A 26,405-nucleotide genomic window follows, 5' to 3' on the forward strand; every position below is an offset into this window, starting at 1 on the left:
TCATCTATGTGACTCGGTCGCCAGTCTTTTCATCCCACAGGATTAGTCTGCGGGAAGTCGCCGTCCCAGTAGAAGCCTCGTTCGCTCGTTACGTGACCCGATCGCCCTTATATCGATTTGAACAGCACCGTGCGTAGAGGACTCACTAAACGACCTCTGAATGTCGCAGTGCAAAGGGGCCGCGCAGATTTCGACAGCAGTCTCGAGACCAACGGAACTAGCTGCAACAGTTTCATAACAAGAACGCGGACGCCTGAACGCTTTCAATGGAAATTCAGTTCAAGGACAGCTGACTTTTATGGCCGCTCGGAATTATTACGCGGTGGCGCCAAAGACCATTGAACGCCAACAGTCAGTTCACATGAGATCAGCGGCCCCTATAGAGAACAGGTCAAGTGATTAGGTGGTGTCGGTGAAGTTTCCAGCGTCACACGTTCACAAAAACCACGAAATACTTTTCCTCGTAACTAGTACGCAGACGCACATTATAGCTTTCACTGAACGAATGTGCGTTGTCGTACAAACGCTTGAAGCGGAACCAGAAAAACTGCGGCCAAGCGCTGGAGCCTGACATGCCTTAGTTGGATTGTTTTGGCTCTGAGGCGAGGTCAGCTGCCCTATACGCTGGGCATAGAGCTTGCGATTAACTATGATTATGCGGAAATTAGTGAAATTAGAATAAAATACAACCATAGTTTTTTTTATTCTTCAGCCGCACGTGACGCGGTCACGTGATAGAGAAGTTGATCTCAGTTTTGCGGCAAGAGTCGAGTAAGCGCAGTCGACTGCGACTGGGCTTCAACGGCGACTGGAACGCTGAACTCTCGTTCATTGAATGTCAGCGGGAAGTGTCTGCGTGAGAAACGGTATTAAACCTTTCTGCAAAACGAAGTTCCCCGTCATGGGATCATATTCATGTCACGATGGTCGTCATGCCTCTTGCCGGTTAAACTTCAAAATTGCAATAAACGACAACTTGCATGTCGAGCCGCAAGGGTACGATTGCAGAGATGGGGAGATGGGCGCGTTCAACGCCCATGTGTTCCTGTTTGTACAGGCAGATTCATGCTTTTAGAGCGCGTGTGCAATCGCGAGCAATACCAGCGGGAGATTATCAGTAGTTCCGAGTTCGCGGCTTGTCACACGCACTGAAACAAAAGGAGACAGCGAGCAGCATTGAATGCAAGGCTTTGCACCTATCTTTGCCATCGAACGCGACCGGGTGCATTGATAGCCCGCGTTAATCTCGTAAGCGACCGCTCGAGAAAACGCAGAGCGGTTCGTGCTGTCGAAACCTTCTCTAGGCGGCGACTTCCTCTTTAGCTGGAGTGGAAAGCCCGCAACGCGAGCCTGTCTGTATGCGGTAAATGCGAACAAGTTCTCGGCACTCATTCCCAACAAAGCCGCGCATGCACCGTTGAAAATACGCCAGATAACTATCAGCATGCGCACAAATATGTGTTGTTTGCCTAAGCAGAATTGCCGCTTTCTTGCCCCAGCAGTTTCAGGTGTACGCCTGAAACTGCTGCACGCGCGAGCAGGCGCGAGCGGGGCACAGATATCTGTGCTTGCCAGATAACGCTCGCGCGCGCTTCGGAAGCGGGGTCCGGTTTACAACAATGGGAGGACCGCGGGGCTCTCGGGGACTCTTTCTTCACGGCTTGAAGCTCTTCCAGGTTCCCCCAAGTTTTCTTGAAATCCTTGCTGCTCCCCACCCATCTTCTGTTCACGGCTTGACATTCTTTCAGTCGGCTCGCGAGGGGGAGCGAGCTTTTCGCCCGTCGCGGCGCGTGCTGGGCGCGCTGCGTCGAGGAAGTGTTCATCGACATCGAGTTGCCACTTCACGCGAGAAGCCGTTTGCTCATGCGCGCTTCCGAGAAGCGCCAAGTGCGCATGTGCAAATTGCCTCGAGGGGCCAGGCATGGGCACACATCCGCCAATGCGCAGGTGAGGATGGATCCCAGCGTGAGCGGACCACGGTAGCGGAACGCCGGATCGCGCTATGCTAAAGCAGTCTAGTTAGTGTCTGAGCGTGAACTGTGCGTTGCGAAGATAATCCGCAGGGAGAATGGTGAAAAATCGCAGAACAAGCTCCGAAGCGGCTTGTGCTGAGTCATGAACATAAACGTCGCGCCGCCTGCGGCCAGGGCAGCACATGCCCCTTCGAAGGAGGCCCGCATTGACCTACTCTCATGACGTTGCGGTCAATCGCCTCGCACTCACTAGCCACCAGCTAGCCGCGCAAGGAGGTGCAAGGCAGTCGACGTGAAGACAGTACGCCGACACAGTTGGCTTGAGGGCCTCCTTTGTATAGCATGTGCCGCTGCATTCTTGAGTTGCATTAACAGCCCCAGTCACACGTCTCACATGTAGTCACTGGCTCGCATTTTTGTTCAGTAGGCATTGAAGGGGGGGAGACTTGTCATTGTCATCCCCGCAGATGAATAGGGCGATCCCCAACTTGTATTAAAAAGATGCTGGAAATCAGTTGCCTCCGCAAGTTCAGGACAGGCAAGCTCATTATGTCCTAAGCTTCAACAAGACGGCAGACCTCGCTCATTTGAGGGCTTGTTCCCGTCTGCAACTCACCACAACTTATCTGAGCGCCAGTTACGAGTGACAAGCTTTCTTACTTGTAATAACACGGGTTATATATGAGGTGTGCCGTTGTGGATCGCTCCGGATTAACTTCGGCCATCTGGCGTTCTTTTAACGTGCACTGTCTTCGCACAGCCCATGGGCGCCTTTTGCATTTCGCCTCCATCGAAATTTGTCCGCCTCTGCTGGCGCTAACCCGGGACGTGACCAGCGTTCTACCGCAGAAGCAATCAGTGTGCAGGAAGTTCGAATCGAGAACTATAGTTACGCTAGCAATTAGCGGTGTGTAGTGCGCGCGTCTGTGGCATGCATGAGCGGGCCCTGTGCACCGTCGTGTGCGCACAGTAAATTCTTGTGTGTGCAAATTCGCGGGTGCGCTTCGCGCGCCGCCAAAACTTGCTAAACGGCAGCGCCCACGGCGGCGCCGTTCGGTTCGGCGCCCCTTCGAGAAGCGCGCGCCTTGCCCACGCACTTTCCCGCGGTCCCGCTCGGACTTCCATTACAGCTGACGTAACCGATGGAGCCTTAGTGTGGCAAATGCCTACGGAGAACCTTCAAAGCGGATTAACAACAGTGCCCGAGACAGCGCCTCTAAACTTTCTTAACTTGTTCGACAAGTTCATAAACGAATTAACCTAAGGACTGCGAAGGTTAACGAATACGTAGACGCCTTCGAATGTGCGTCGTGCACCTCCAACCGGAGGAAAACGTTCAGTGTGCTGTTAACAAAGGTATATGGTCCATTGTTTTCGGGTAAAACCGGATTTTACGCGATTCTCGCACCCGGAACATATTTCTTAAAAATCGGGTTAAAACCAATTTCTGCCCTAAAATGAGCTGCCAAGACAATGTTGGTTTTCCAGTTCACAAAGCTGGAGACACCGCAAGAAAAATTTCCGTTTATTCCTGAGAGGTGTCCTCGGTCAATTGGGGACCTTAAACCTCTTTCAACGCATGTTTTCATGATTGAAATGGATTTGAGGATAAGTTCGGAAAGTGTGATTTAAAAGCGAGAGTCCATAACGTGGCTACCGACCAGACGTCTTACTGGAGTCACTGTATTAAGCGGTACCCACGCTAATGACACCCTGATCCAAGGACCTTGCTCGTTTAAAATGGTTGTTGTGATGTTCAATGTTTTCGCATTTTTGCATTATACAAGACAGACCGGCCTTGCTCAGCCGCGGGTGTGCTCCGAAGGAGATTGGTAACGTACGCGAATATTTGTTTTTGATTGAAGAAAAAAAACTTAATTGGTAAATATTTGTGAGTGGAACCCGCGATTTCCGTGTTGTGTATAGAATAATGCGTAAAAAATTGGGCATCTTGTGTTTAGCAGAAAAACGAACTGTACAGTAAACTTCCTAGTGTTACAAAAAATGACCAGAAAAAAAAAACGAGCTAGGGAAATTAACGAAATAACCAGATTTGACTCGAATTTAAGCTCAGAAAATATCGCCCGATTTTTACCTTCCGAATTCCCCAAAAAATTAATAAAACCCGAAAACTAAGAGCTGTAAGTATAAACGTGCTGTTACTATTGATGTGTGGGATTACTACAGTGGCAACGCTTCCAAGCAGTTGGAGAAACTTTCTGCTGAACCAAGGAGTTAACACCCTGGGCAACTTGCAGATGACTACGGTCACGGATAAGATTTGTTTTACTGATACATCAACCGTTCTTCAAGCTGAACGAAATTCAAGAGTGGCAGCTCCTCATCCCTGCGAGAACATCCGGAGGCAAAAAGGTGCCGCTCGAACGAGAGCGCGGCTGAACGTAACGGACCGGGCAGAAATGACACGAAATCGCTCGATGAGCCGGCTGTTTTATTCGGATGTAAAATGCTCCACAGCTACGCGAAGCATCGGCTCAAAGTTGAACAGGGTACATAGAAAGGTCGCTCCCGAAACAGCGCGAAACGTTCACGGCTATTACAGGGTGGTGTGAGAACAACGCACCAGGCAAAGATGAGAAAAATTGGAAGGGACACTTAAGGGTATGACGCGGTGGCGTAATGGGTTAATTCTCACATATACATTCGCCTCAGTTGCTTTGGGACGTTAAACCCCACAAACCAACCAAACCATCTACTTTACATTCATAGATCCCTGTAGGAGCCCTCATATATATATCCCTCCTGCTGGGCGCAGTGAGAGAGACTTTAATGAATAATGGAGAGGTCTGCCTAATTATAGGCCTGGCATGCTACTCCAGATGAGGGTGAGGGCGCTTGTGAATTCCGCATGCCACGCAATTTAGATAGACGTGACTGTAATTGCCTGCACCGAATTCGTCTGGACGTTGCCTTTACTAAATTCTATCTTTATAAAATTGGTGTGTCAAGTAGCCCTCTGTGCCCGACATGTGGTGTGCGCGAGGATATTCAACACTTGACCTGCCACTGCCAAATCTTTAATACTCATCGCATGGCAATGCTAGGTGCTTTAGGACTTCGTCAGGACGACCCCGTGCACCTGGAGCATGTCCTTGGACCCTGGACTGATGCGACTTCGGCTGAGCGAGGGACAAAAGCTCTCTTAGTTTTTCTAAGACACGGGTTTAGTGGACATACTTTGATAGTCATCTAAGAGACATGTTTTTCGTGGACATACTTTGATAATCATGTGTGTTTGTGAGTGTTGAGCAGGGCGCAGTGGTGCAGCGGTTAAGCGATGCGCCACTGCACTGCGATGGCAGGCGCTGCCGCCGGTGGGGATTGTGGGACCAAGGTTGCTCTTCCCGAGCAACCAATGATTAATTTAACTGCCACCTGCCACGGTGGGCAGTTTGCTCAGAATCCGGTGGGCAGGTTGTGATGATGCAAGGTCACGTGACCCTATGTGCCCACCTGCCTCCTAGGTTGCTCTCTGGGCACCGCCTGCCAGAGTCACGCTCGAGATTTTTCGCTCACAACGCCGACGCCGGATTTTCTGGACAATGCAGCCTTCAATGCTATCGCGTTAAAAGAACATACCGCCGACTATTCCTCAGACCTTGCATATGGACAGTTGGCCAGCGGAGCTAAATGAATCGCCCTAGCCCTTATGAAAGCCGCCGCGGTGGCTCAGTGGTTATGACCCTCGGCTGCCGAACCGAAAGACGCGGGTTCTATCCCGGCCGCGGCGGTCGGATTCCGACGGAGGCGAAATTCTAGAGGCCCGTGTACTGTGCGATGTCAGTATATGTTGTTAAAGGACCGCTGGTAGTAGAAATTATCCGCAGCCCTCCATTACGGCGTCCCTCAGAGCCTCTTCAAACTTGGGGAAAAAACCCACCTAGGCGCAAATAATTTCACAGGGACACAAAAAATAGACGAGGAGACAACGGACAGGCGCCATCCGTTGGCGCCTGTCCGTTGTCTCCTCGTCTATTTTTTGTGTCCCTGTGAAATTATTTGCGCCTAGGTGGGTTTTTTCCCCAAGTTTGAAGATGCAAAACCAACTAGCCCGTTAACATGCCTTCCTCAGAGCCTGAGTCGCTTTGGTATGTTAAACCGCATAAAACCCCATAAAAAGTTGAGACTGTGCACACACTATCGTTGGGCAGTCTATAGACTGTCTATTGAATTTTTAATAAGTATGGTGTGCCTTGAAGTTCAGGAGGGCCATCTTCCAGTTTCTTGGAAGCAGCTCAGAAACGACAAGGACGACACAACAGACGGGACTGCGCTAACTTTATTTCGGAACAAGGGGCACGAGGATTATGTACGAGGCGATCAGCCACAATCGGTCGGTGAGCGTGAGCATGCAATGAAACACACCCTCAAGGTGCACGTGAAGCAAAAACGGCTGGCGGCTAAACAAAAAAAAAAAGGGGGGGGGGGGGGTAAAGATCAGAAATGTTTACAGGCAGTAACTGTTGCATTGCACAGTTGTCATTTTCATTCCCTTTTAAACCACAAACTTGCTTGGTGTGCGGGCCTTGTGCACTTCTGTTTTTATTCGTACCATATTAATTGTTACTGGTTTTAGCTTTTACCTTTCTTTCACACTTTTACTTCCCTTTGTCGATTGGTGTTTCAGGTCTGTCTTAGTCTGTACACCCTTTAACTCTGCAGTGCAACAATTACTCGCCGTGAACCTTTCTGGTCTTTTGTCTTATTTTTTATGCTTCCCCGGCACCTGTTTTTGCTCCTCCACGTGCAGTACATCTTGAGAGTGCGTTTCATTTTATGCGCATGCTCGCCGACTGATCGTGATTGATCGACTGCCGAATTTGTAGCGCAAAAAGACGAGGACACAAGGTCACAGCGCTAGTGACCTGTCCACTTCGTTTCTTGTGTCCTCGTCTTTTTGCGCTACAAATTCGGCAAATATACCAAGCCTGAAAGAATGTTCTCGTGTAACTGATCGCCTGCTATACAGGGTGTCCCAGCTAACTTTAGCCAGGTTTGAAAAAATATGCCGCGGCAGTCTAAGACGACGCAATGCATTATTTCATGGAGGAAGTCACACTATTTTTGTATTGCGCTTAATTGCGTAATTAGTCGCGATTAATAACCAACTTTGCTAGCAAAAAAAGGTAGTAGTAGTAGTAGTAGTAGTAATAGGTAACTTTATTTTCCGACAGATACAGGATTGTCCGGCTAAAAATTTAATGAGAAAGTTGCAGAACGGTCCGTGAAACATCCGATTGAAGTTTCGAACTTTCCATCTACTACGTATTAGCTTTTTTTTCGCTCACTGCAGGTGACCGCGAAATAAAAAATGAATACCACGTGACATGCCCGCTTGCGCGCCGCGATTGCAGTGCTTTCAAACGTGCCGCGTTGGAACGAACAGATCGTTTAGCCCTGTGTGCTACCTGGTGCCACCGGTTAAAAGGCGACAGGGCAGACACGCGGCAGCTTGCTGTGCGATCTACGCCAGCAATCCCTCGCGGCGGTTCATGATAGCGGTAAACAGGCGCAGCCCTTATCGCTTGCGCTGGCGTAAATCGCCCAGCCAGCGCCTGCGTTTCAGTCCTGTTACCTTTTAAGCGGCAGCGCTCCCGGCCGAGCTGTTCGTTTGTACGCGGAACGTTTGGTTTGGTTTGGTTTTGGGGGGTTTAACGTCCCAAAGCGACTAAGGCTATGAGAGACGCCGTAGTGAAGGGCTCCGGAAATTTCGACCACCTGGGGTTCTTTAACGTGCACTGACATCGCACAGTACACGGGCCTCTAGAATTTCTCCTCCAAAGAAATTCCAGCCGCCGCGGCCGGGATCGAACCCGCGTCTTTTGGGTCAGCAGCCGAGCACCTTAGCCACTGAGCCACCGCGGCGGCTCGGAACGTTTGAGAGCACTGCAATCGCGGGGCGCAAGCGGGCATGCCATGCGGCATTTTTTTTGTGCTTCGAGAACGTCTGCAGTGAGCGAAAAAAAGCTGATACGTAATAGATGGAAAGTTAGAAATGGTTCAGTCAGACGTTTTGCAGATCGTTCTACAATTTTCTCACTGAAATTTTTCGCCTGTCTTCGTTGCCTTCGAAGTTGCTTAATTAATCTCCATTAATTATGCTATTAAGCACAAAACAAAAAATAATGTCACTTGCTCGGTAGAATAGCCAGCCATGTGCATTCAACCGCGTCGTCTTACAGTGCCGCGGCATATTTTTAAACCGTGGCTAAAGTTAGCTGGGACACCCTGTAAATTCCTGGCGTGACTTCTTCCGAAATAAAGCTATATTTCCAAAAAACTCAACCCAACTAGCCCAAACCAAGCGTTTGTTCCATTTTCCAGCGTCACCTTGCGCCTCAACCTTGCGATCACCTTGCTGCCTATTCTGAAATAGCACTCCGAACTTAGCGCTGACTTTTTGATATAGTCACCGTTACGTTAGCGTGCGTATCGCCCATGCATCGCTTCGCCTGCAGTTCCCACACCCCCTTTTCACTTAATACCTCTGGTACGAAGTTCCCAAATACGTGCGAAAACTACGTCACGCGACGAACTCGAATGGGGCCCGATCGGAGCAATTCGGGCAAATTACCAGGAATTAACTAGTGTAAACAATACGTGTACTACACAGACACCAGAAACCGAACATTTGGAAATTGAGAAAGTGTCTCAGTACTTTAAAAGTGTCCCCTTGCCGCGCAAGAGCCTCTTGCAGACATCACCTCACACATGCACACGTGTAGCAACAGTGGCGGCGTAACAACAGTGGCCCACAGCTCGACAAATCGGTTAGGGCATTCCGTTAGCAAAACACTATCCAGTGGATTAAAAAAACGACGGCGCTGTTTTGTTGCCCCGAACGCCCACCGACTGTCAGGCTTGCGTCCTCGATCGGCAATTTCGGCACACAAAATAACCGCGTGTACACCGCCTGAAACTGACCGCGAAAACCCAGCCCTCAAAAGCGCCGCGTGCCCTCGTTACGCGGGCGGAGAGGAAAATCGGGCAGCCGGCCGAAGAGAATAGTGCGTACCACAAGGCGAGCAACTGCCCGGGGCACTCCGCGAGAAGTCGTAAAATTCACCCGAGGCTCGCGTCGCCCGTGGCTCGGGGATGAGACAGCGTCAGGAGCGTGCATTATTACCTGCGGCTGCCGGCCCAGCAGCAGCAGCGCATCCCCCGCGGCGGCGGCGGCCGCTCCTGGCTCCGGCAGCGGGCGGGCGAAGCCCCGCGGCTCCCTTCGGGCCGCCGGAGCAGGGCGTCGACGGAGGCGCAGCGCACCGCCGCGCGGCCCACGCCGTCCACCAGCAGGGTGGCGATGACCACGCGGCCACGCTGGTTGCGTCGCAGGATGGGCATGCCGTCTGCGGGGGGCCTCGGCCGAGAGGCCCGCGCTCGCCTCGGCTCGGCCATTGTGCCGCTCTGATCCCGCGACCAACCGCGGAGCGCGGCTATTCTGGGGGCTCGCGCAGCAGCAGCCCACGGGCCAGACGGAGCGCGCTCTTCGAGGCCAGCGGCGCTCATCGTGGGCTACTCGGCAAGGCCCCTTCCGCCGCGCCCGGCTCCAGCGGCGGCGAGTTCGCAGTTCCCACTCGCTACCGCCGTTCACTAGTGACACTCGGTGTAAACAAGGGCGCCTCGCCAGCCGCAGCTGTCCTGAAAAACGTGCCTGACGCGGCGCACACGCTGGGACAGAAAACATGCTGGAAGCACGCCGAAAGCTTTGACGCTGTTTTCCGCGATTATGATATAAAAAACGAAACGGAGGAGGGGAGGCTGTTTCCGGAAGCCAGTGTGAACGTAACACGACGTGAAGGAGAACGAGCAAGACACACACTTTATTGGTGCCCGTCTGTCAGTGCTTAGCAATTTCTAACCAACTGAATCAGATAAATACTGGTCGAGTTCCACAAAATCGCCAGCGGATGCTCATCAAGCGCCAGAACTCTCTCTCTCCGACAGTCGCACTGGCCGCGCTGTGCACTCCTGTCAGCAGCACATCGGATAGCTCCGTCTGCGACAGAGCGCCGGAGGACAACAAACAGTGCAGACGTTCATCCACGAGATGTACAGAGCGACCTCCGAGGACGTACGGCCCCGAAGGTTCTTTTTGAAAAAGAAAGAAAGAAAAGCAGTCGCAGTGGAAAAGGCATGGGAGCAGGCGCGGTTTCAAGGCCTTCCCAGGCACTCCCACTCACTTTAAAGCGAGGGCTGGGGCTGGAGGCAAAAAAGAAAGGGGGGTGACACGTTACGTATGTAGGTTGCGGCATTGCGTGCATTATGCATGGCTAAACAGGCGGCCCGAAAGGCGATCCCTGAGCCGCGCACTTGCATCACCCGCGCAACAGGGCGCCCCCAACGTGCGCGGAGCAGCTCAGGCCCGCCGTCGCTGTCTAATGACGTGCGACTCTCCGGGCTAGAGCTCGCAGAGCCCGCTGAAACCACCTAACGTCGACGGCGCGGCGCGCGCTTAAATGCGGTTTCCTGTAACGCAAGCGGAAGCACACGATGAATTCGAAGGTGTACGGGTGACGAAAGTGTTCGTACGCAATCTAGAGGCGAGCCCAACCCGTTGCGCTTGCCTTTCTCGTACCAGACGGTTTCGGCATATTGACTTCTGGTGTGTCCAAAGCCCCTTTTGGTGTGGCAGCAGAGCTGCAGAAGTCATCCACCGCGGTGGCTCCGCGGCTGTTGGCGTTCGGCTGCTGAGCACATTGCGGGATCAATCCCGGCCGCATTTCGATGCAGGAAAGGCGAAAAAGACGCCCATGTACTGCGCAATGCAAGTAGCACGTTAAAGCACCCCAAGTGGTAGAAATTAATCCGGAGCCGTCAACTAGTGCGCCCATCGGAGCTGTTGCTGCCTTGTTGTCACTTCGGCATGAAAAAACACAAAAGCGCAATCTGAACTCCCATCAGTGATCATTCTCGTCAGTAGAGGAGTAGAAGGTTCTGAAGACAGCAGTGGCGCAGTCAGGGAACGGGTGAAAGGGGTAAAAGACGCGATAAAGCTAAATGTAAATCCCTTTCGCACGCACGGACGCATGGGGTATTGTATACAAGCCAGTATAAGATGAGAAGAGCACGTTGTCATTCAGCCATTCAGTGCACTTCACCGCGAGGAAGGAGCCGCCCCGTCTCTCAGCAACAGCCAGACAGGCGCGAGACACATCACTAGGCAGCCCCATAGACGGTTCGGCGCTCGACCGTGTTACGTTATTGATCCCGTATATGGGCCGGCTGTGTAAATAGTCGCAAAGAATACCCTGAATTCTTAGCGACGCGCTCTTCAGGTTATGTCTCGACACACCAGTTTATTTCTCTGAACAAAAGAATGTACGAACAGAAACGACCGACGTCTGTTCAAAAATACTCTAGTCGGATACGACTCAAGAACGCAGAGGCTTTTCCCTGTCAAATGACCCCCTTCCAGCCAGTTGTGTCGGCTGATTCTCATGAGCCTGCTAGCGTGACAATGCAAGGGGTTGCGGATGAAAGGGGATAGTCCCCTCCTTCCATGGTAGGGGATAGTCCCTACCAGCGCCGTCCTTGTCTCGTCTAGTCCTCGTCTCCTTGCGCTGCCATTTATTTGTTCAAGATAGTCCCTTCTCTGCACTGTCGCGCCGCTCCCTGCATTGTCACCCTAGCAAGGTCATGAGAATTAGCCGACGCCAGTGGCTGGAGGGGGTCCTTTTGGCGGGGAAAAGCCGCTTCGTTCTTGAGTTGTGTCCGACTATAGCATTAAATCGCAGAGAGTGGAAGATGAAAGGGGAATAACCATTTACCGCGGCGTTATGATGAAAATAGGTGGACGCTGTTGGCTGGAGGGCCTCTTTTGAGGGGCAGCTGCTGCTTTGTTCTTGAGTTGTATGCGACTACAACAGACCAGAGCCATATGTTCCCTCCGAAGGGAATACGAGGTCTGTTAGAAAAGTATCCGACTTTATTTTTTTTTTTACGAACACCTGATGGATTTGAAACAAGCACGCTTGCACCAGCCTACCTTGAACCTTCGTGCGCATGCACAAATTTTTTCTCGCTTGCCGATAGCGTCAGTCACTGGCACGCAGCGTTTGAGTGAGGCAGTGCGCAGTGCTCTCGTCGGTTTTTTATTGCAAGGAAGATGGCGGAGCGACAGGAGCAGCGCTACTGCATCAAATTTTGCCAGAAACTATGCGACAGCCAAGTGGAAACCATACGGAATATTCAGACGGCTTTCGGTGACAATGCTATGAGCAGCAGACAGATTAAGCAGTGGTACAATTGGTTTAAAGACGGCCGCGCATCGGTGCAGAGAGAGCCACGCTCCGATCGCTCATCAACATGCCGAAATAACCAGGTCATTGCCGAAGTGAACGCTGTGGTGACGCGGGACCGTCGTGTGACTATCCGAGCAATTGTGGAAGAGGTGGACATCACCAATTTTTCTGCACATTCGATTATCACCGAAAATTTGGCCATGGAGAAAGATGTGGCGAAATTAGCGCGGAAGCTGCTCACGGTGGAGCAAAAGCAGCTTCGTGTTGAAGTCTCACAGGATATGCTGCATTCCACAAACAGTGACCCCGACTTCATCAACACCATAATCACTGGTGACGAGTCTTGGGTGTACGGGTACGACCCTGAAACCAAATCCCAGTCGTCACAATGGAAGCATTTCACGTCACCAAGACCAAAGAAGGCCCGCCAAGTGCGCAGCAGTGTGAAAGTGATGCTGGCTGCTTTCTTTGACTCCCTCTGTGTGGTACACCACGCGTACGCACCCCACAGGGTCAAACAATGACCAAGAGTACTACAGGGATGTCCTCCGTCGCTTGCGTGGTGCTGTGCAGCGCAAGAGACCGGAGTTGAGGTCAACAGGAAAGTGGCGCATCAATCACGACAATGCTCCTCCACATTCCTCGCACTAAATTCACACTTTTTTCGCGAAAAACCAGACTGCTGTAGTTCAGCAGACTCCTTACTCTCCTGATATGGCCTCCTGTGACTTCTGGATGTTTCCCAAAATCAAGAGGCCATTGAAAGGAGCGCGATTTCAGACAAGAGAGGACATTATGGCTGCAACGACAGCTGAGCTAAACCCCATTCCGAAAGGGGCCTTTTCGGAATACTTCCAACAATGGCAGCACCGCTGGGAGAAGTATGTGGAGTCCCAAGAAGACTACTTTGAAGGTGATCAGGTTTCCAACGCTCCAGTTATGCCAGTTTTTTTTCTTCGGCAAAAGGTCGGATACTTTTCTAACAGACCTCGTATATGGCTCTGCAACAGACCATTGCCAGCTTCCTTGCGCCGTCTCGCAAGCGTGCACTGAGCAAGTTCGTGCCGTTCAGGAATATTTGCCATGGTCGGCTTCGACCATTGCAGGGACGAAATAGCTTTGCTTAAAAGAAAAAAAAAGGGAGGGGGGGGGGAGATATGTCTACGTAAGCCGAGAATGATTAAGCATGGAAAGTGTCACAAACTGAAATCGTTTACTGAACAGTGCAATTTACTCCGACGTTGATTCAACACTGAACTGTGCATTATATACTGTGGTCGTCGCATCGCTCCGAGTAGATAAGGTGTAGCGCAATTAATCGGCGCCAGCGTATCGTACAGCGCATGCCTCCGGGCACTTTCAAAGCCCCGTTCTATAGAAACGATGATATCTGAATTGCTGTCGCTGTTACGTAGGCGCAGAGCAGCGCGGGCCGATAGATAGGCCAAGCACTGGGCGGTTGCATTTATCCGAGCAACAACAGTAAAAGGTGATCAGTCAATGTACGCGATGCTTATGGAGATAGAAAGTGGACAGTCAGCCTACCTACAAAGGATAAACGAGCGAACGCAACCTTGAATGTCACATAAGCAGCGTAACCTCCCATATGGCGCAGGAAAGTGTAAATAAGCACGGCCGAAGTTCCAGTGGCTAAAACCCAATGCGCACATCCTGACGCCTGACAGCCGTTCTGAACTCCTGAAGGGAGTCTCGTTCGCATCGTCTTGAGTTCCGTGAAGCTCCAGAGCGTAGAAGAAGCCCCGTGCCACAAGCCGGAAACATTTGAAAATACAAAAATTCCTTCGTGAGTTTGTTGGCCCAACGTGTACCAACAAGCCCAATACACCCTGTACAACGATGATTAGCACCTTTTCGAACATTTTTGGTAGCCAGTTACCGGACGTGGCCAGTGTTTGGCAACATGGCGAAACTGCGGTCTCTTTGTGTGTGGTCCTGGTCCGTTCGTGCAGTTTGATCATGTTCTCTTACCACAAACTAGCCGCAACAGTACATACACTTAGAGGCAACGTTCGGCGCACTTTATTTCGCAGGTAAGAGTAAGGGAAATAAGCATCGTATTTTTATAGAATATGACGCATTCCACCAGCCTGACTCATTCTGCTACGTCGGGGCCGCAGCTACTGCCAGGCAACTTTTTATCGTGCGCTGATATCTCCAGCCGTGATGCTGATAAAGGTAGAGGCCATCGAGCTCAGATAGTTGCCAGTCTTGTCAAGCCTCAGTATAGCATCACCACTCGCTTTTTTTTTTTTTTTTGCGCGAAACAGCCAGAAAGTACGAACTTTGATAAAGTGGCTGGAAAACGCACGCACGCACGTGCACCAAAATGAAAAAGCGACAACAGATTCAGAATGCCAGTTGGACTGTTTACACAATCAGGCAATCTCCCAAGTTCAGGGCGAAGAGTTCAGCGCGCTGTGGCACGTTCCGAGGCGGCACGCTCTTGCGTGGCAGCTAGTAAAGAAGGAGAACTTACTCGGAACCTTCACACGGTTTTTGGGCGAAGACTACCGTGAGCGCTTATGCATGGCCGCCAACAACTATAGCAGAGGACCTCTACAGATGCAACGGAAGAACGCTGCACCCATGGGAATGAGTCAGCCGTCCGTCTTGACAGCGGCCAGAACGCGACAGGCTTCAACAGACCTCGAACGAAGCTATCTCGTTTAAACGCAAGTGAAGTCCAGCGTCCGCGGTGTCAGCTTTTTCTCCGTTCCTTCCCTTCGCGCTGATAACGTGTTTCATCGTGCCAAAGGCCACCAACTAGCCGGCTGTGTGCTCTCCAAGCAAGTGCGGAACGTCGATATTATCTAATATTTCTTATAGAATAGTAGTATGTCAACACACGCTGCAAGCTTCCAAAACTGAGAAATTGCGACGTGTTCTAAGCGGTTGCATGGCGCGAATAAAGAACGACTTCTTCCAGGTCCCTCTTTTATCCTGCGCATGCCACAAGTGAGCAAAGCCAAGTTAATTTAACGAAAAATTGCGCGCAGATGCAAGACTAGCAAGAAGACAACGTACACCGCAGCTGACAAAATTAAAGATGCCGTAAAGCTGCCATCAATACACTGGAAAGTCCAGGTGCAGTAATTTAAGCGGTCACGAGCGCACATTTTCTGCAATACTTGCTGCCTAGTTACGTCATATAGGGAGAGCATTTTTTACAATTAAGGAACGGTTCCACACGCGGCGTTCGTTCGAGGGTTGTCGCATCCTGCTGTTAGCCCAACTTCGCGGGCTCCACGCCTGGTCGCCCCAGCAGGCGAAAATAATTCGGGACATGCACTGCACTCTCTCGTAGCCCACTGCGCAGCCTCTGGCCGTAAGAACTCGCTGTTTCGTCAACGAACGCTATCCATCCTACCACGCAAGCGTTCCCCCGAGTTCTTGCACGTAGAAGGGGTTAGTCGATGTCTGTGCTTGACTTGGTTTGAAAGAGTGCTTCTAACGTGCCTAAAGGCGAACCAAAGCCCGACGCAGTAAGCTAAAATCAAACTCAGTTGTAGCAAGTTGAATTGGAGCAAAGATGTTTTGGCCATTACATCGCACAGGCTACCACAAACGTCGGGAACTACGGGTACTGCAGAGAGTAAACAGAGCACGATTTAGGAGGCCGCCCGCCAGTTTGTATAATTTGGCGAGGAGAGATTTCTTACAGCTTTCGTCGGGGAATTCTACTCCGTCAGAACAAGATTATTGCATAAATGGCCTTCTGCGGAGGCTGTCAAGGGTGGAGACTTAGTTCCGTCCATTACTTTGGGAACTTAAGACTGTAAGAGGTTTAAATGTAAAACCATGTTAGCGCACTTTAGCGTAGACATTTGCCGATATTCGCATTTTCCTTTTCTACGTGCCTTGGCCAATTCGGTGCAAGAAAGCGTACTTCGCTGATGGATTCGGTGCAGCTAGCTTTGAATACATCTGCTATACGTGAGCTCAACTGATGTGACGAAAAACATACGTGCTTCCGCTCACGGAGAAAATGAAAAAAAAAGGCCGACCACGCACCCACAAAAGCACACACTGATAAGCGAGTTGGCGTTTCATTGCAGACCACGTACGAACGCACATGAACAGACAACACAAGCGCGCTCACTTTTGACTCATCGTGTATGAACACAAATGGATGACGTACACCTTCCTTCATGACGTCATACAACTGAAAATTCCGACATGAGGTGGCCGCACTTAGAAACATCGATTCTGTGAAAGTCAGTGAAATGTATGGTGCGCTGACACATGGTGCACCGGTTTGTCTAATCAGATGTGCTTTTTATCGCCCATATATCCTGGCTCATAGCTCGTGTCCTGCACACTTCGAACAAAGGTTTACCAGGCTTTTCAAGGTTCCCGTCCGCGCAATTGCCCATCTTCATCCTGTGCTCCATTAATCTTTCATTTAGACACCGGCCGGTTTGACCAATGTAACAGCATCCGCAAGACAAACCAGCTTTCAGCACTTTTTGGAGAATGTATTAACTCTCTAAAACTGACGCATGAAATTCCAGATGTTTTAGTCTTTAAGATTTGAAGTTAACACTCGCAGAGAAACGCGTGTGCTGGGAGTACCATTCAAGGGGCAAATGAACCCCTGTTACAATTTTATTCATCCCGTTCTAAACTGGTTGAGAGAGCAATAGTAGGGGAGTGCCTAAATAACGCCATGCCTCAAGGAAAGAATTCGAAACCGAACCGTTGCAATTCTTTACCTACATAACACCTTGCACCACTTAAAAAAAAAAGATCGGAAATCGCAGCAATGTCCGAGTGGTGCTACCCGCGCCAGGAAAGCTGGTAAAACTTTGCAAGATGACAAATCCATTGCAAAAAAACTAGGGATCCTTGCACAATCAAACATCGTGATTCATTTGTTGCATGTTAATCTGGGGTAGTGTATGAAATTCCCTTGTCTTGCGGATCCAGTTACATCGGTCAAACCAGCCGGTGTCTAAATGAAAAATTAATGGGGCACAAGAAGAAGGTCAGTAATTACAGAGACGGGAAGCTTTCTGTGCATTGTCACGACTGTGAAATAAAAAATGCAAAGCCTTTTAAACCTCTGTTCGAAGCGTGCCGGATACGAGCCATGCACAGGATGCCAGGGAAATCGCTGAAGCAGATTTGATTAAAGAAGCTGGTGCATCATGTGTCAGCGCACCATCCATTTCACTGACTTTCAAAGAATCAATGTTTCTGAGTGCGGCCACATGCAGTCGGCATTTTCAGTTGGATGGCGTCATGAAGGAAGGTGCTTATATCATGGATTTGTGTTACGAAACGATTAGTTGGAAGTGAGCGCTTGTGCTGTATGTGTCTTTCTGTCTTCGTTCGTGTGCGCTCCTCCGTGGTCTACCATCCACCCACCCACTGTGCCACATTTTTGCGCAGAAACTATTCAAACTATTAATCGATAAAAAAAAAGGGTGACACTTCCGTCTGTGCGCAGTTGGTGGCTGAACTACAGTACGGGGAGAGAAAAAGAACGCACGAGAGGCACGCCAGAGGCGGTTATCAGAATCGCGTGACGCGGTGCATTGTTAGCTCGAGAAATGGACGACCAACAGAAGCTCCTCATTTAAAGGATGGCAGTTAAATGATAGTTCCGCGCACAAGACAACTACAAGGCAGGCAACAGTCCATTAGTCCTGCGGCCTGTTATTGGGTTATCATGCCTGCGGAATTTTCCGTTCCATAACAGCACATCAACTGGTCATTCAACAGTATTTGTTTAACAGCAACTTCGGCTCTACGATGCCGATCGGATCTTTTCCGAGCTCCTTTGTGACGCCTGAAGACGCGCTGTGGAAACAGTGTTCACAAAGCGCGCACTTGACGAGACGCTCCTCGGTCGTGCAGCGCTGTACGCCCGGCGATGAGCCCTTAAAGACTGTCGCACTGCTGCTAGAATCAATGCAGGTTTCGGCAGCAGTTCCATTTTTTTTTTGTACCTGGTAGGCGACCACCGCGTAAGGTACCTTGCAGCCCCGGCGAAACGCAAGATAGCGGTTGTGCGCCTGCCATGTACCAAGCACGGCTACCAGTTCAGTGAATTAGGCAAAGCGCCAGTGACTCGCAAAAACACAAGCCGGAAATTGTTAAGCGATCGCTAATTCAAACTGCAAACCGTCGGAAGCCGATAGCGCGCGGCAGAAGTGGCCGCAGCTTAATATCTCGCAATCGGCAGCCGGCAGTTGCACATTCGCACAGCTGGCAACCAAAAGTGAGCTATAAATTTCATGAATACGCATCCCAGACTGTTCCGAGCGCACTGATCGATGACCGAGAAGGAGCCAACAGGGAAATCCCTCGGCAACAATACCGGAGGCTAGGCGCCCACGACAGCACCGTCAGCCGCCCGAACGAGAGCAGCTGACGCGGAAATCGGTTCAATGTGACGCGCTGCACCTACGCCCAAAAAAATTTCAAATCCAGAGAGCGCGGACAACACACCGGGTGCAACAACCGCGAGTTCGTAGCACCGTTCATCGACTGTGCTGCTTGCACCCTCGGACCTCGAAACAACCTTACACATACCCACCTTCCCGAAGGCAAGGCCTAAAACCACACGCATATTCGTCAATCGGCTTCAACCGAAAAGAAAGCGGCTCAACCAGCAGCTCAAGACAAGGTCGGACATGCAATCGCAGCACTTACTTTTGCTTAGAAGGCGGCGGGTCGGACTTTTCCTCGATAATTTGGACATCACAATCCATGCTCTCCTGCTCCTGGAGCGCCATAGCCTACCACGCGCAAAAAATAAAGAAGCCAAGCGCGGCTGGCAACGGCGGCGACGGTTTCGCCATCTATGAGCGAGGGTGGAAAGCTACGCTTGCGCCACCTACGACGTTGCATGGATAGCATGGGATCCCACCGAAGCGGGCACGGCCAATGGCACGACCGGTCTCGAGGGGAGCGCGGGCTCTTTGAAGCAGGAGGAAGCGCGCTGTACTGACGCTCACGGTGCCTAAGGTGGCCGAAATGGCGCACATCGTGAGCATCAGCCGGATACTGAGCCTGCCCAGGTTCCTACACTACAGGAGCCTCCACGACTACCCCAACTCAGTGTAAAAAAAAAAAAAAGTCCAAGACAGAAACACACTGGAGGAAGACGAAGTAACAGAAAAATGGAAATCATGTCGGGAAAAGGATTCGGAGATAGTTGTTGTTGTAAACCTTTTTTTCCAATAAAAGGGTAGGGTTCTAGAGATCCCAGATGAGAGAAAAATAAAATGGGCAAGTGATCGCGGCAGCAGGATTACCATTTCAATCAGTTTAATGAGTTCCGACTGAAAAGCAAGGAAGAGTTAGTAAAAGCGATGTGGTAAGCAAATGCCAGACATCTGGAACCAAAGTTCAGTTTTCAAAGGGCGTAAGGCTAATACTAAAGGTCACTTACAACAACGCCGGTTCCTTGTGGGTTGGCAACGACAGCATTAAATTAAAGACAGGCGGATTTAAGAGAAAGCGCTAACCCTCCTTCAGGCATGAGCTAGAGCTCGTTTGTATATCGTTAGTGTCACTGAACCCTCGAAATGGTCGGGCCGCCGGGGTGCATGCGTGTGTGAGTGCCAGGACTACGGGTCTGAGGACAAACCGCCAAGCGATTTGAAAAAAAAAGTAGCCCAACTGTAGCCAAATGTGAGAATTGTACATATAGGCCAAAAATAGGTAGAAAGAAGTGGTGTTTTGCACGGCAGTACTGCGCATTCGAAACTAAAAAGAACAAGTTCGGAGAGGGACTTTAGCATGTTTTTTTTTTCTTTATCTCTTTGTCTTGTATCTTGCGCTTCTTCGCTTTCATTTGGATCCCCTCATCAGTTCATAGCAGCTGTATGTGCGCTCAGAACGTTAGCTCGTCGTCACTGTTAAGAAAAAAGGACGAAGAATTCACGAAGTAACTAGAGGCAGTAAAAGAAGTGAAAGTTACTGCCTCAAGAAAGCTGCCGCCGATGTGGCTCAGTGGTTATGGCGCTCGGCTGCTGACCCGAAAGACGCGCGTTCGATCCCGGCCGCGGCGGTCAAATTTCGACGGAGGCGAAATTCTAGAGGCGTGTGTACTGTGCGATGTCAGTGCACGTTAAAGAACCCCAGGTGGTCGAAATGTCCGGAGCCCTTCACTCCGGCGTTCCTCATAGCCTGAGTCGCTTTGGAACGTTAACCCCCATAAACCAAACCATCAAGAAAGCTATAGTGAATAACATTACAGTCACAAATAAAAAGCTAGTAGTATTTGCTGAGCTAGTAGTAATATTTGTTGGTTTGGTTTATGGGGTTTAACGTCCCAAAGCGACTAAGGCTATGAGAGACGCCGTAGTGGAGGGCTCCGGAAATTTCGACCACCTGGGGTTCTTTAACGTGCACTGACATCGCACAGTACACGGGCCTCTAGAATTTCTCCTTCAAAGAAATTCTAGCCGCCGCGGCCGGGATCGAACCCGCGTCTTTTGGGTCAGCAGCCGAGCACCATAACCGCTCAGCCACCGCGGCGGCTAATAATATTTGTTGAGAAAATCGGTAGAAACTGTTTTCGTGCATGTTGCTAGGTCCTTTGTACGGTGTGCTGTCATGGCTTGTTAAATTTGTGCACACTGGAAAAATAAAATAAGCAGTATATTCAACTTCACTATTTCCCGACACCAGTCAGAGCTACTAGAGTGTGCTGGCGGTAAATCAGCACTTGGGCTTAGGCATATTGCACATTACATGTACCATCGGGGACCAAAGTAACAGTCCGCCGACTTCCAAGTTCCGGCCCGTGCCACCCTGCGTAGGGTCGCCACCTGACGAAGCACGTCTGGTGTCGAATTCGGTCCATTGCGCTGGTCTCGACACCAGAAGTTCCTTGTCAGGAGGCACCCCACGCAGAGTGGCATGGGCCGGAACTTGGAAGTGGGGGGCCTGTTACTTTTGCCCCCGATGGTACATGTAATACGAGGTGATGACATCTAACAACGCTACTGGGCACACACAAAGGTTCAGAACGCAAGAAAAGCCCAAATCAGAAAGGGTCACACAAGTGTGACACACTCAATGCGCGTGCACAGCTAAATCTTGCTCCGTCTTATATACTCCGTAAATCTGTCTCTTAGTTGCGGGCTAGTGGCTCTTACCCGTTGAGCTAAGATACCATCCTTACTCATGAAGTTGCGATTGTAAAAAACAGATTAATCTACCTAACCGCACGCTGCTGCAGAAATGTTTAATTACGAAACCATTTATTTTGAAAATTGGAACATTGTACGATACTGTAATGGAAATATTGAAGGCAAGACTGCCGTCGGGTGATCTGTGGATATATATTGATTATTGTGGTGTTCGCGGGTCCCGGCAAGGAAGAAGCGATAAGAACACTGCGTAGTACTTTATTGGGCAACAGCTGAGATGCGTTCTCCCGCGGCGCTCATGCAGGCGCTCGCTTTTGTAGAGCCACGCGTCAGGCGTCAGCCACGCGACCTCAACGAGTCAGGAAGCCGCCTGACCGATACCAGCCATCGTGACTCCAAATTGCGGTGGAGGAAGTGACGCGTGCCGGCGTTCTGTGCGAGCCGAGAGAGACGCGTGCCGGCGTTCTGTGCGAGCCGAGTGAGACGCGTGCCGGCGTTTCGTGTGGACCGAGTGAGACGCGTGATGACGCGCCAAGTGACGTCAGGCGTGGCTCTACAAAAGCGGGCACCTGCATGAGCGCCGCCGGGAGAACGCATCTCAGCTGTTTCCCAATAAAGTACTGCGCAGTGTTTCCACGCAGTGTTCTTATCGCTTCTTCCTTGCCGGGACCCGCGAACGCCACAACTGGCGACGAGGATGGTGGAAGCAAGGCAAGACGCAGAAAAGAAGCGCTGAAGCTGGACAACGGAGTACCGAGGCAACAGTCTGAAGAGCAACGCTGGATTCAACCGCACCTACGACAAAAGGCGTCAAGACGTCTGAGATGGCAGCCTCCAGTCAGATCAGTCAAGTAGAAGCCTTCGACGAAACTGTGAGTAACTGGCTATCTTACGAAGAACGCCTAATTTCCTTTTTCGCGGTGAACAAAGTTCCAGAAGACCTCACGGTGCATGCTTTGCTAAGCGTCATTGGGCCGAAGTCATACAGCCTTTTCAAATCTCTGACCGCACCAGATAAGCCGTCAGAAAAGACGTTCAAGGAGCTAACTGCATTGCTTCGCAATCACTTCACCCCGAGAGTGTCTGTGATCAGAGAGCGAGCAAAATTTCACAGAAGATGTCAGCTCCAACATAAAAGCATCGCACAGTACGTAGCCGAGCTCAGAAAACTAGCTCAGACCTGTGAATTCGGCACCTTTTTGGACGAATTACTTCGTGACAGGTTTGTGTGTGGTTTATTCCGCACCGACATTCAGCGATATCTATTCGCAGAAGACAAAACGCTGACGTTCCAAAAAGCCGTTGAACGCGCACTCGCTTTGGAAGAAGCTAAGAAAAATGTTCAGGAAGCGCACGCTAGAGAACCTGTCGATGACTTCCACAAAATGAGCGCTCAAGGCGCAGCCAAAAGAAAGCATTCTTTCGAGTGTTATCGCTGCGGCTCCGACAAGCATTTTTCTCGCGCCTGTCCGCACATAGCAGATAAGTGCACGAACTGCGGCAAGGAAGGCTACGTTCAGCGTGCCTGCCGTGGTCCCAAGCAGTATCCAACGGGTTCATGGAAGTGGATACGCACTCTTGAAAGTAACCACTCGGGAAACATCCAGACGCTGTCTGAAAAAGCCCGGCGTCCCATCACCGTCGATGTCGAAATACAAGGTGTACAGGTGCGGCCAGAATAATACGGAGCACAGGAAGGGTCGCGGAGCAGCGGAAACGTGCTTATGCGCGCTGCCTAGCAGCGGTGACAGCAACTATCTTAATTTGGATGCGGCGAGATGGCGCCGGTAGCACGGACCCTTTTTTTCCGCAGGCCTATCAACATCACAGCACATAGCATGCAGTCCCTTGCTCTATGATCGACTCATACTCTGCTGACAGCGCGCTGCGCTTCGTTGCCCCGTTTCTCGCATCGAGGAGCGGCGCGCGCTGTAAACGGGCCCAAGACGGCCGTTTTGGCATTACGTGTTATCTCGGCCCTTCAGTCCGCGCGGCCACCGAGGCTGAAGTGAGCACGCCTGGATGAAGGCAGCACCTGGCGGTGCTGCCCGAACCAGCTCAGCATCTTTCGAACAGTGATAACGGCAGGGTTGCAGCAAAGAGCAGGGTTCGGCGGCAGGCACTCTCGCTGCGCGCGGATAGCCAGGGGTGTCTTTGTTGTGCTGATAGGTGGCGCTTAGATGCAGTTTCTGCTAGCTTGGCCGCCTTTCGCGTGCTCCGTATTATTCTGGCCGCACCTGTACCTTTGCGAATGGAGTTAGACACAGGCGCTACGGTGTCTGTAATATCAAGACAACAGTTCGAGCGACTTAGACCGCCACTAAGACTCGACCCGACGGAACTGCGACTGAAAACGTACACAGGAGAAGTTATCCAGCCCTGCGGCGTAATGAAAGCAGCCGTAAGGTACAAGGATCAAGTCGGTATGACAACCAGTTTCGTCTTTCAAATACTTAGGAGTTATTTTTGATTGTCATTTACATTGGAAAGAACAAACTAACAAATTAGCTTTCGGATGTCACATGCTCATTAAAGGGACTATGCAATGCATTAAAAGGGACTTGTAAATGTTTTCAATGCTTAGAAATGATGCTAAGAAGCATTCACACCAAGCATGAGTCTTCGGAACTGAGCCGGCAATTTATTATGAATTTTTAAAAACCGCGGTTTTTTTAATTCGCGGGCCGATTGGTGTCTTCGTAGTGACCGACTTCGAAACCAAAATCGAGAAAATAGACATCACTAATCCCGTGACGTCGGCAGGCCACCACACGTTGTCATTCGCTGGAGCCACGGCAGCCACGACGTCACGGGCACGCTTCCGGTAGCCGTGAAAATCGTCTGCTCGAGCCGCCGCGCTACCCCCTCGGGCAGGCGCGAGCCAGGGCATTGCCTTCACGCATATGTTTGCAATTTACCTCTGCCGCCTCTTTCTGTCGGGAGTTCGGGAACTACTCACAGTGCCTTTTTCGCAGTGACAAGCAAAGAAATCCGACGTGCGTCGCGATCCAGGAAGGCGAAGAGAGACCGGAGAGACGCTGCCGACGCTGCTGCTGGGGTGCTGGGAGGCGTGAGGCTGGGTGCGACAACTGGAAGTCGAAAACCGAACGTCAGTGAATGACGCATTCATCGGCGGGGTCCAGTCCCAGAGCTGTTTTCTTTATTTTTTCTTGGTGCCCCGCGTGTACGAGTTGAGGGGGGAGAGGAGGAGCCTGATTTTTAATCGTCTATAACTTCGTTGTTATTGATGCTAGCTCAAACATTCTTGCGCTGGGGTGACGAGTGATGAAATGCCTATCTCTCGTCTGCTTTACGTAATCGCAATTAATTTATTGCATAGTCCCTTTAAGGCAAAATAATATTTTCCGTACGATGTATTCCTTTTGTCATTCACATATCAGTTACTGTTCTGAATTTTGGGGCCAGACATATAAAACCTACTTGTCACCTTTATTTCATCTCCAGAAACGGGCACTGAACGCGATAAGTTCTGATAAAGATCACTCTAGGAGCAACATTTTTGATGCAAATCAAGTACTGTCGTTCCCATCCTTGCGTAACTATAAAATCGCTGTCTTGATAAACAGCATAATAAACACTAGCTCTCCCCTTCCGTTAAGCCTTTCTGCTCTACCTCCCCGTAATACAAGACAAGCATCCAGTTGGAAATTTAACCTTCCAAAATGTAGCTATGTATGCGGTGAACACCGGATAGAGTTCAGTGGAGCAAAAATATGGAACAGATTGCCCATCAAGGTAAAAGTAGCCAGAAATTTTAAAATGACTTGTAAACTGCACTACAAGTCTAATCAAATTTTGCCTGAAACTTGTTTTGTGAATTCTTGACACCTCATTTTCCTTGGGGGTGCTTGCTTTTGGTATGTTGTTCTTTGTATTCTGTGTATTCATTTCTTGCTGTACCTTTTGCTGGGCTAGTTGGTGTGACAGCGCCCGTCCTGTCCGTCTTTCTGTGTGGTTTGTGTAGAATTTAGCGCTGTTTTTACTTTCCTGAACTCATTTCTTGCTTTTGTGTTTTTTTTTGTATTTTGCATTCTTTCTTGCAGTCTCCTATCTTATTCTTGTTTTTTGCTGTGTGTTTTTGTTACCTGCACTGTTGTGTGTATCATGATTAACTCTTTAGTCTTCCGCGCTCTGCGGCTGAGCTGCAAGTAATTTTTGTATTGGACCGGCCACTAGCTTTTGTAGCTATCGGTCCAAACAGTGTTTGTGTATATCACCTGTTCTCGTAATAAATATCACCTGTTCTCGTCTACTTCTTGCGTTCAAATTCTGAGGATCGCGGCTTTCCAAAAAGCCCCTTTCTTTGGCGCGGCCCCTCTCTGCCTATAGCGACGGTTCCGCCTTCTGCGGTTTCACTGGCGCCGGCCGGGCTTCTCGCGGGGCTGAGCACGACAGCCAGCATCTACTCTGCGCGAGTGCCGACAGACAAGTCAGCAAGGTGCTCGTGCAAACATGCCGCTGTCATTTTCGCCCAAGAAAGTGAACTATCGCGATGGTCGACACTAGGCAATTCTTGCGGAACATAACGGAGCAGGTATCGTCGGCGTGAGCTCGGGGATAGATTATTAGAAGAGATCGCTACAAAATTGGGATCGGTTTTCACAGTTGAGCACTGGGTATTTGTCCAGGTGCCTTGAAAACCGAGATTAACAAATGAGTAGTGTTTCGTGTTCTCTCTGAAATTCATCGCTGGGGCATGTTTCGCGTAGGCGTTTCAGTTTTCACCGCCCTCGTTTCGGAAGTGAGATGGTGTGGGCGCGTTTTCTGTCATATGTATGCATCGTCCGAGCCAGAATGGAGGGCGCAAAACACCAGCATAACTACTGCTGCAGCAGTCGCGCACGGCAGTTATCGGTCCTGCATAAGCTTCACTGCCAAACACACAAGCCACTCTACGCAGAGCACCCCTGAATTATCTCGGAAGGAGACTGCATATGACAAACTCTTGAAACTTATAACACCGAGTACAATACCCGTGATACACTAAGTAAACTTGGAAGCTAAACTTTCTGCCACACAAC

General features: G+C 50.4%; 1 protein-coding gene and 1 long non-coding RNA gene across 5 annotated transcripts in view; one reads left to right on the forward strand and one right to left on the reverse strand.

Annotated features, from left to right (window-relative positions):
* The window catches only part of LOC149350248 (dnaJ homolog subfamily C member 7-like), a 122,940-nt gene extending 103,910 nt beyond the window's left edge, over nt 1-19,030 (reverse strand). The window contains exon 1 of one of the 3 annotated variants that reach the window (XM_089579234.1): nt 18,914-19,030. In XM_089579234.1, coding sequence (XP_089435360.1) covers nt 18,914-18,996 — 83 coding nt within the window. In that variant the 5' untranslated portion in view covers nt 18,997-19,030. Of the gene's footprint in view, nt 1-9,120; nt 9,527-18,913 lie in introns of those variants that run through there. The other 2 variants (XM_089579232.1, XM_089579233.1) reach the window with 2 other exon arrangements.
* The window catches only part of LOC149350249 (uncharacterized), a 56,119-nt gene extending 30,483 nt beyond the window's left edge, over nt 1-25,636 (forward strand). For both annotated transcript variants that reach the window (XR_016290273.1, XR_016290275.1), the window contains exon 3: nt 24,339-25,636. This is a non-coding gene — a long non-coding RNA (uncharacterized LOC149350249). The remainder of the gene's footprint in view (nt 1-24,338) is intronic.
* The last annotated feature ends 769 nt before the right edge of the window (nt 25,637-26,405 follow it).

Source organism: Amblyomma mixtum, chromosome 3 (assembly GCF_055824585.1).
Source record: "Amblyomma mixtum isolate Tamu chromosome 3, ASM5582458v1, whole genome shotgun sequence".
In the NCBI taxonomy this organism is placed as follows: Eukaryota; Metazoa; Arthropoda; class Arachnida; order Ixodida; family Ixodidae; genus Amblyomma; species Amblyomma mixtum.